Source organism: Cryptomeria japonica, chromosome 10 (assembly GCF_030272615.1).
Source record: "Cryptomeria japonica chromosome 10, Sugi_1.0, whole genome shotgun sequence".
In the NCBI taxonomy this organism is placed as follows: domain Eukaryota; kingdom Viridiplantae; phylum Streptophyta; class Pinopsida; order Cupressales; family Cupressaceae; genus Cryptomeria; species Cryptomeria japonica.
The window spans coordinates 200,690,035-200,699,997 of NC_081414.1; the positions used below are offsets into that span (position 1 = coordinate 200,690,035).

At 35.0% G+C, this 9,963-nt stretch overlaps 1 protein-coding gene across 3 annotated transcripts; it reads right to left on the reverse strand.

The window, feature by feature from the left end:
* Nucleotides 1-1,675: 1,675 nt before the first annotated feature.
* LOC131044454 (mediator of RNA polymerase II transcription subunit 30) lies at nt 1,676-9,104 on the reverse strand. Of its 3 annotated transcripts, none has more exons than XR_009359022.1 (4): nt 8,674-9,104; nt 6,985-7,083; nt 1,965-2,281; nt 1,676-1,817 (listed from the first exon to the last, which is right to left on the reverse strand). XR_009359022.1 is itself a non-coding variant. In XM_057977779.2 (3 exons), exons 1-3 carry the CDS (start codon nt 8,950-8,952, stop codon nt 2,186-2,188), a joined length of 474 nt encoding a protein of 157 aa, XP_057833762.2. In that variant the 5' UTR covers nt 8,953-9,104; the 3' UTR covers nt 1,875-2,185. The 3 variants fall into 3 exon arrangements, 1 of the variants encoding a protein (XP_057833762.2); XR_009359023.1 differs by lacking the exon at nt 1,676-1,817 and having other exon boundaries at nt 1,875-2,035; nt 2,124-2,281; XM_057977779.2 differs by lacking the exon at nt 1,676-1,817 and having other exon boundaries at nt 1,875-2,281.
* Nucleotides 9,105-9,963: the final 859 nt, after the last annotated feature.

Genomic DNA, 9,963 nt, shown 5'->3' on the forward strand with positions numbered 1-9,963 from the left:
GAAATTGGGAATAATTATTATCATAAAATTTTATATCAACATTACTCAAAAAAAATAACATAACTATGGTTGCAAACCTTCCCATACCCTAGAAGAAATTTCCTCAAAACCCACCTCTCATTGATTAGCATTGCTATCAATGGTTAAATTTGCCAAATAAACTACAATCTTATTAACTTCTCTGTAACAATGGGATAACAAGAAAGATTCAAACAATTCTAATTTTTGTAAAATGAGATCAAATATATACTGCAAATTCTAACAATTCGATTTCTTTTTTATAACACATTAAATAATCACCATAGAATCGCCTTCAATTATTAAATCCTTAATTCCCAAAGAGATTGTCATATCCAATCCAAAAGACAAAGCATGAAATTTCGCATAATTGTTAGTTTTAAAACCAATAGCATGACACTTAGCTCGAATAAAATTTGCATTGTGATCATAAATTACCATGCCTACCCTAGCCGGCCCAGAGTTACAACAAGAGACTCCATTAAAATTCAGTTTAATGTGCCCCTGCGGAGGAGGTTTCCATCTAGCAGAGCATCTCTTACCTATTGCATCATTCTTTTTTAAAATTGAACCATGAGAGGGTAAAACCGACAACATCTTCCAAACTCTAGTAACTCTACTATCCCAGTGCAAAAAAGAAGTAAGATTGTCCAAATTCTTATAAATAAACAACAAAGCAACCTCAAAGATTTAAGACTCAATTTTTAATAGAACCTCAAACACAGGAGAAATTGTTTTTTTAAATATATTATTGTTTCACTCTAACCAAATATTCCAAATCACAATAGATGGAGATATGATCCAAAGGCATGCATAAAAAGATGAGGCAATCATAAAGGGCCAAGATCTAAAATGGAAAATGAGATCCTTACCAATAACAAATGATATATTTAACTTCTCAAACAACCACTGCCAACATTCATAAGCATAATCACAATGTAAGAACAAGTGTGAAAAAAATTCCAATTTTTTGTTACAAAGGACACAAGGGAAAACAACAGTAATACCAAGTCTGTTCAGTCTCATACCTGTAAGGACTTTGTCCCGAACTGCCAACCAAGCAAAGGCTCCAGCTTTAGGAAGACAAGTCGAATGCCAAAACAACTTGTAAGGCCAGGATGATAAATCATTAACAACCATAAGAGAGTTGTAACCATCTTTAACAGTGTACTTACCAGAAATATTCTTTGTCCAAATAAGTTCATCCTCAGAATCAGAAAGAAATACAATTCTATCCCCCAAAATCTTCTCAAAATCTAATTTCATAATTTGATCAACATCTAAGAAATCAATCGACTTCCATTTAGCTAGCTTAAGGGGTCCACTAGTCACAATTTCAAAATACTCTGCTACAAAAACACCCCAAAGGGAGGAAAGAATAGTGATCAGACTAGACCAGTCCCTAATATTCACCAGAGGTGTGCGTCCATTCCATACTTCATCCCAAAATCTGATCTTTCTATCATTGTGAATGAGAGATGAGGCAAAATAACTGATCTACATTATGCAACTTAAACCTTTGAGCAACATGTATATCACAATTAGTTAGATGATAAAAAAAGTATTACTATATTCTCTTCTAATATCTTCGCACCCTAAGAGTGGGTTGACAATTTCATAAAATTGTGAGAATTATTTCATGTTTAACAGCCATATAGATGTTCAAGAAATGCAATTTCCATGTATAAGAGAGAGATTTGTCAGAGAAAATAAAACTGTCCATTTTGGTACTAGGACACGTTTTCACACGCTATTGAAGCTCTTCATACAATCAAAATGACATTTGCCGAACATGTGTGCTGAATTTTTGGTTAAGTAATATGCCTGATATTGGGTGAAAATGAGGTGAAAATGAATTCAGGAGCAAAGAAATAGCATCTTTAAGAATTTAATCCGAATACAGTTATGTTGTTCAAAACAAAATATATATAGATTTCCCAGGATACCATGTAAGACGCTTGACTGCATGCAATTCTACCACTATACTGAATATCAATCAGATGCAAGTCGCATCATGTCCCAAATGCAATTTCCTGAGGAGCAAATCCACCATAAAATTTCATGACAGCGGAGAAATAGGATTGCAGCAATTGGCTGTACTTGATTCCCAATTTTTCTAGCATTGTCAAACCAGTTTTCTTCAATGAAAGTCATAATTCAAACAAAATCATAAGATCGGACTCTGCCACATGGAAATATCACTGACAAGATCTCGAAGTTGGTCTATAAGAACTTTCAAATGATGATTCTTTTTGGTAACCTCCTGCAAAGAACAAGAATAGCATCTTTAGAAAACTGCCAATGAAAAAAGCTCCTTGATTAAGTCACAAATCCTTGATTTATTAAATGCAGCATTTCACAATATAGCAACTTCAAGGTTCGGCATAAAACTAAAAGATAGCCTATTTTTCTTGTGCAGGTGGCTCCATTACAGTATTTCAAAGTTATTACAGTACCCACAGATAATTTCGATAGACTTCATGCCAAATAGAAGAACACCGATGGTCAGCTTGTTAGAAAAAAAAACGATATGCTAATCTGCACAACCTGAAAGATATAAACAGGTAACTGAAAGTTTGCGCTTCAGGAGACCATTTTGCAGCTTACAGCTTTGTCTTTTGAGCTTTTCCTCTGAAGCATCTGCCGAGAAAATTACAATAATTCCCCTCCGTGAAACCCCTACCTAAGAAATGGTTTGGCTTTTATCTCAGAGGTGCACATGCATATAATATGATGGTATCCATATACCTCAATGCACATGTCAAGTATTAGATTAAAATCAATAGTTAAGGCTACATAACAGAAATAGCTACCATAAATCCTCTAAATCCCTTTCCTCTAAGCCATTGTTTTAATCTAACCTGAGTGTTCCACAAGAGTAAGGAATAAGCATCATGCATTCAATTTCAATATATTCTGTCATTTCCTCGATACCTCATTTTAGCTTAGTCCCTAGATGATAAATCATAAAACCATTATAAATCTAAACAAATGACACCCACATTTATTTTTAAGTAAAAGGCTTAAAGCCTATATATATAAAGAAAGTAATTACAGAAGCCAGTTTTATATAGAATCTAGCAGATAGGAGCAATACAGTGGCATTTAACCATCACTGCATATAGCACGATTACAAAAAACCACTTTTAAGTGGGAAGATGAACATAGAAATGCCAAGAGAAAAGTGCAAGCTTCCCACATGGAGACCCTCAAAACCTGAAAAACTGACTTCAAGAATCAAAACAAAGAGAAATTACGAAAAATTTTGCACATGTTTATTGCTATCATTCACTGAATTTTCACCTCGATCTTCTGTAGGAACATGAACTACCTGAAATGGTACAATAGGTGGATGGCAATCTACAGTCACAATTTTACTAAGGAATCTATGGAATCTAATTTGCATTTTAGACATCTGTAGGTCCTGTATAGTTTATAGCAAGACAAGATAAGAAATTCTCAGAAGTTGCCTAAAAGACGAGCAGATTACAAGTCTAGTTACTGGCAAAAGACATACCAGCCTACAATAACTACATACTTACTCATCCAAAATAGAAGCATAAATTTCAGTTGGGATTTGTGCGTGCGTGCACACACACACTAATGAAAAATGTAGTTTAGTATGGAAGAAACTTTGTTCAAGGAACTTTTAAATATGAATCGTATAGAAAAAAGCCCTCATTGAAAACCAAAGACAAGCGGTTCAGAAACAACATAGTAGGACTTACTGAATGTTCAATTCAGGCAATGATACTCAAGTTAAGTTTTTTGCATTTAGCTCTCACACAGTATTAGATTCTATGACTATAAATCCACATGTTTTGATCCTTTCAAATCACTCAGTGTGAAGAGGTGTAGCAATAATACAAACGGGTGACAAGAAGGTGCATTTGAATGTATTTCACCATTCCATAAAAGTTGCTTTTTGTAAGTGGAAAAAGTATTTGGCCACTAATTAGTGGCATAAATGACACTTTTTCTTGCAAATCTTTGGAGGTGGAGAGTGCTTCATTGGAGAGTAGCAACTTCATATTAGTTATCCAGTAGGGGTCCACCGAGATGTGTCCCCAGTCTCCTGAATGGCATCCTAGACATCCCCCTACTGGAAGGGTATATACTATATAGGTATGCCCTTGTGTCTCCAAGACAGCCCAAGGGAAGTCCAAGTATCTCTCAACCATCCTAGGGACGTTAAGGCATCCCAGACAGGAGGGGAAAATATCAGCCATTAAAAATGAGGAGAAAATATTTCCTTAAATCTAAACCTAAAAGGGGGACAGACAAAGGCGCCCCAACCAAAGAAAAAACTTAACAAAACCCTGGCCCATGCTCTTTTGCAATTGCCTAAAGCGAATAGGAACAAAGTAAAATTGAAAAAGAGAAGAGGAAGAAGAAAGCACAAGAAGAGGAAGAACACAAGCTCCTCGAGATATGTTCCTAATTCCCATTGACCATTGATCATTTGTCTTCCTACTTTCAAGTTTTTAATTCAAACCGAATCATCACAAAGCTGTTCTTTTTTCTCATAAATACTGGTGTAAAGTTAATATGATTCCATTGATAGTTACTTCTAGTTGATTTAATATTTTTGTTTTTTATCTTTTTATATTCCACATCAGTGTCCATTAGAGTCTAGACTATGGTGATATTGTGAATCCATTTTAAATTAGCGAAGGAATCTTCTCCCTATCTTAGATTCTCTCTAGAAGCAATTTTTTTTTTCTATTATTAGCCTCTATTTGAATTTTGAATACAATGAGTGTTTTGGATAATCTGTTTTACAGATAATCAATGGGAGACTAATGTGTTGTTCTTGGAGACTTTAGGTCTGAGTGGCTGTTCATAATTTCTCTTCAAAGTATATTTTTTGAGGAAGGTATCTTTTTGGCAGACCATGCGTTTCCAATTGTGGATCACACCAAGGAATGTATATTTTACTGTGTCAAAGAATGTTTTTGTAAAAAAATGATATAGTTCTACTTGGTTCCTAATCAGATTTTAGTGTTTTTTCTTTGCCGTCAGAATACTGCATATTTTTTCAGAAATTACAGATCTTATTTTCGGAAATTATTTTTTTTTTCCAAGATTTCAATTCATTTCCTATATTTCTTAACGCTTATAGATCAGATTTCTCATCACTTGAGTTGTGCAACAGTTGTGGTAACGATTCAACAACATAATAGTAGTACTAGAGTACACAGGTTCTTAATGGTGATACCCAAGTATCTTGGATTAAAATATGGTATAATAACAATTTCTTGGCCTCATGCTGGGACATTTGCAGTGGCTTCATTCTCATCTCCTGAAAGCTAAGTTGCCGAGTCATGTATGGGAACGGGAACGGGTATGTGGGTACGAACATTGGTACGACAGATTTTTTGGGGGGTTGGGTATGTTTTTGGTACATTCATACAAAAATTATATATACACACACAAACAGATATGCATGTATACATATATACATACATATATCTATGTATACATACATACATACATCTATACATTATACAGTATACTATATATATACATACATACATTCATTATACTATATTTATGCATACATACATTATACTGCACATATACTATATATATACATTATAATATATGTATGTATGTATGTATATATATGTATATGTATATGTGGATGTAGCTAAAAAAATAAAATTAAGTTTAGAATGTCATACACCAAAACATATGCTAAACAAAACCATAACAAATTTCAAATTTTGCAACATAACATAATAATTTAAATTCAGTTTTCAATATTGAAAAGATCAAATTAGAATCTCATGAGATAAGTTTTGAGTTCACTTATCAGCACTGTAGGTCTTAAGAATATCAAAAAGATCAAACTGGAATCACTAAACATTTCGGAAAGATTTCAAGATCTATAATTTATAAACACAAACCCCGGGCGAACCCACAGGAGATTCATTTCAGAATCCGATTCCAATACGTTTCATACCCGGAATCACCCGAAAAATCCCATGATTCAGCAACTTAGCCTGAAAGAAAAAATGGGAGATAAATTCTCGATCAAATTCAAGAAACTCTCAGAATGTCAGTTGAGGTTCACTGAATCCTTTGATCCCGAAAATAATGATCAAATTGAGGTAGTTATCCATTCCTTGATTCACACTCTCTGTCCATCACCAGAATAAGTTCTTAAAAAAAAAGCTCTGCAAATGAGGATCGCTATGGATATCAAGCCCTAGTTCCACAAGAAACGCTGATAGCTCTCCCCACAGCTTTGTCTCATCAAGGAAAGGAGCAACCTAGGGCTTCTTCTTTTGTCCAACATTTGGCTAAAGTCCATGCAATTGTTCATAATAAATTATTCAATACTCAAGCAAAATAGAAAAAACTTAATGATTGGCGTCAAGTACCTCCAAGATTTCTAGTAGGTGAAAATTTTCACCGCACTTAGATAAACGAAGATTTTAATCTCTTCACACTCTAAGCCTAAACCTCTTTGATATTTGCCTCATACCATTTTGCATCATATTGGCGAAAAATCTTTTAAATTGGATCTTCCTTCTCAGCTTGTTATACCATGTTGTGAATGTAAATCAACTTAAGCTTTGTGAGTGACCATGTTTAGAAGAATACTTTTCAATTCATATATAAATTGTATCAGGCTCCATGAATTCCCAATATACCTCCATCAACATATTGAAAAGCTGTATCATCATGAACAATCCATATAATTCTTGTCAAGCTGAGTTTTGAGCACGACAGTTAATCAGCACTTGTAGCAACAGTACTCAGTAAAGGGGTGGACATTTGAAGCTTCTAGAATAATAATGTACTAATGCGTGAATCATACTGAAAAAAAAAATAAAAAAATGAAGCATTGTGCTGGCAAAGAATACAGTCAAAGCCCTAAACTTTGTTTCCCAAATTATTTGTTTAAACAATGAAAAGAACGAATTGGCATAATCACTGCGTTCTTAAATAAGACAATACCTCTCTGAGCTCTGAAGCCCGTTGTTCTAGTATTTGTATCTCGGCTTGATCTCCATTATTTTCTGTTCCCATTATGGTATCTCCCTCGTGTGGTTTAGTCTGAATTATAAAATCAACAACATTGCCCGATTAACATGCAGAAAATGAAATCTAGAAGAGGAGGTATTTCAAAGCAAAAGCTCAACATAAACTTCCCAACTGTTAATTTCTCAAAAAATATGCCTTATTATTGCATACATAAGCCATACTTTTGTTTATAAGTATTGCATTTGCCAAACTTCCAAAACAAAAAGTTAGCAGCATGAATATTTCCTCAATACTTCACAACCCAGCCCAAAGCTGTACAGAAACTAAGATTTTCAAACGACCCATTTCTGAAACATAATAGTCGGTATTGTTAACACAATGGCATTGAATCATTATTAACAAAAAAATTCTAATGAAAACTGAAAAAATAAGAATCAGATGATCCCAAATTAACTCAAGGGGCAAAACGCCACATTGATTGACGGTTGTTTCCTATTTATCTCTGTGAACTGTCCTTTCCTGTGAATTGAATCCTTCAAATGACTCTACACTTTACCTTGAAGTTAATGACACCAAACTACTAAGTTGTGTAACTTATTTCCCGCAGCATTCTCAATATACCGTGCTAATAATTTATCCCTCTTTCCAACTACATTGTTCAAGATGCTAATGACAATTGAAGGCAGATTCATCACACCAGAAATCCTTGAGAATCAGGCTCACGATTAACTTATCAACATATACTCTAAGATGGACGCAAAAAACTTGAGACACACTAAAGAAGATTCACGTGCAATTACACCGTACCAAACCCTTTCATCGGTTTCTTGTACAACCCAAGCAGGCCAGACGATCAAGTCATGTGTACTTCATAAAGAAAGCACAAATTCAATCTAGAGGGGAGTTGTATATATAAGCACAGTACAATGGTAGCACAATTTGGCACCTCGCTCCCTACTCATCGGAAACATATTCAACGTGGGCATACATGCTGATGGCAGACCTTAAAGTTACTTAACTGCTTCTTTCTTTTTAAACCATTGTAGTTGATTTTCGGGCATATATGTTGATTGTGTTTGTCTTGCATCCAAAAACACTCTCAGCAGTTATATTTATAAACTATATTCCTAATAAAAACAGCTTCTATTTCAACCTATAGATTGCAGGCAAAACAGAATTTCCGTGATTGATTCCAGGCATAAATGGCAATTGAGTTTGTCTTGCATCAAAATCACACGGCACTTTCATTTATAAACAATATTCCCAATGACAACACCTTCTATTCCAATTTACAGATTGTAGGCAAGACAGAATTTCAAATGGGTTTATCTTGCGTGAAAAACACACACAGTACTGTTTATTCTGCTTGGTCTGCTAGCATTTTATCAATTCTCTTGACATGCTATCTGCCTGATGATACATATAGGGTTTGATGCGAATTATTGAAAAAAAACATTCATAATCAAATTCAGAACCAAAATCTTGACACACGAGACTATTAATTATGACCAATACTCCTTAAAAACAGCTTCTCTTCCAAACTGCAGATTGTGGGCAAGACCAATTTCTCTTTCGTGATTGAAACCAAAAAATAAAATAAAATTGAAAAGCTTAATAAATGAATTAGAAATTTGAATGAAGCAGCGCAAAGCAGTGAAATGCCTGAGATGAGGAGATGAGAGAAATGACATCCCTGAGTGAATCGACAGACTTTTTGTAGCGGAGCCTTGCGTCATCCAGTGCACCGCCTCCGCTTCCACCGGAGGGGTCGTGGTCTCTGGTGGTGGGGGGTATCCAGAGAGAGGGGTTGCAGAGCTCTTGATTCATGGAAGCAAGAATCTGATGCGCTGCTTCAACGGTGCCTTCTAGATGCCTCTGCCCCTCCACAGCCAATTCTTCGCTCCTCTTCTGCTTGTTATTACCCACTTTTTCTTCTCTCATCGTCTCTTCTCTTCACTTCTCTCCTCTCCTCTACTAACAATTGAAATCGCCGCTCAAAAATTCTGGATAGATAATTTAACCTGAAAATTATCTATCCAGAATAAACAAATAAAATCTAAAGTTTTCATAAACAAATATCTACGACGAACACGATTAAGTTAAAAGTTTGCGTGTATATATATATGTGGAGAGAGATGTTTTTGAGGTGTTTATTTTAAATCATTTTTTAAAATGAAAACTTCAAATAGATATTTATGGTATGGATCTTGCTTGTTATCGTTGGTGGGCAGATGTGAGCCCAAACTTCTTGAGGAAATAGGTGGGGTTAGATGATTATGATGATTTTTAGTGGCTCGATGACTTTCTAGAAATTCTCTTTTCTGATGCTTTCTATGACGAAGGTTGATGTGAAGTCAGAGGTTTAAAAGTTGGTTTTTTGAATTACCTATTTTTGAATTGACTCTTTTTTATCTCAACTCTAATGGTATTGGCCTCTTTCATGGGGCTCGGCTTAATCGATGGGGCTCTCTTTTGGCGGTGGCATGAGGGATTTGCATGAATTGGTTGGAGACGTGATTTCCCCTAATATTCATCGTTATGTGGATTAAGACTGGGCAAGTGATATTGATAGCAGAAGATCCACCAGTTCTTATGTGTTTACTTTATTTGGTGGTGCAATTAGTTGGATGAGTAAGCAACAGGCTATGGTTTCTTTTTTTACTATAGAAGCAGAGTATGTGGCAGCTACCCATGCTTGTAAATAAGCCATTTGGCTTAAGAGATTGTGTTCAGGTATTGGAATAGAACAAGGTGTAGTGACAATTTATTGTGACAGTCAGAGTGCAATATGCCTAGATAAGAATCCGATATTTCATGTCCGAACCAAGCACATTGATGTTTAGTATCCTTTGTCAAAGATATGGTCAAAGATGACAGGGTGAATCTAGTTAAGGTAGAGACTTTGATGAATGTTACAAATACTTTGACTAAGGATGTGAGCACAAAGAAGTT

Bases quoted from the DNA above. Each gene is read 5' to 3' on its own strand.
- LOC131044454 (XM_057977779.2), bottom strand. From the start codon at position 8,952: ATGAGAGAAGAAAAAGTGGGTAATAACAAGCAGAAGAGGAGCGAAGAA. The intron at 7,084-8,673 runs GCATTTCACTGC...TTTATAATTCAG, and splicing joins CTCTCATCTCCTCATCTCAG to ACTAAACCACACGAGGGAGA. The intron at 2,282-6,984 runs GTATTGTCTTAT...TGTTCTTTGCAG, and splicing joins GGGCTTCAGAGCTCAGAGAG to GAGGTTACCAAAAAGAATCA.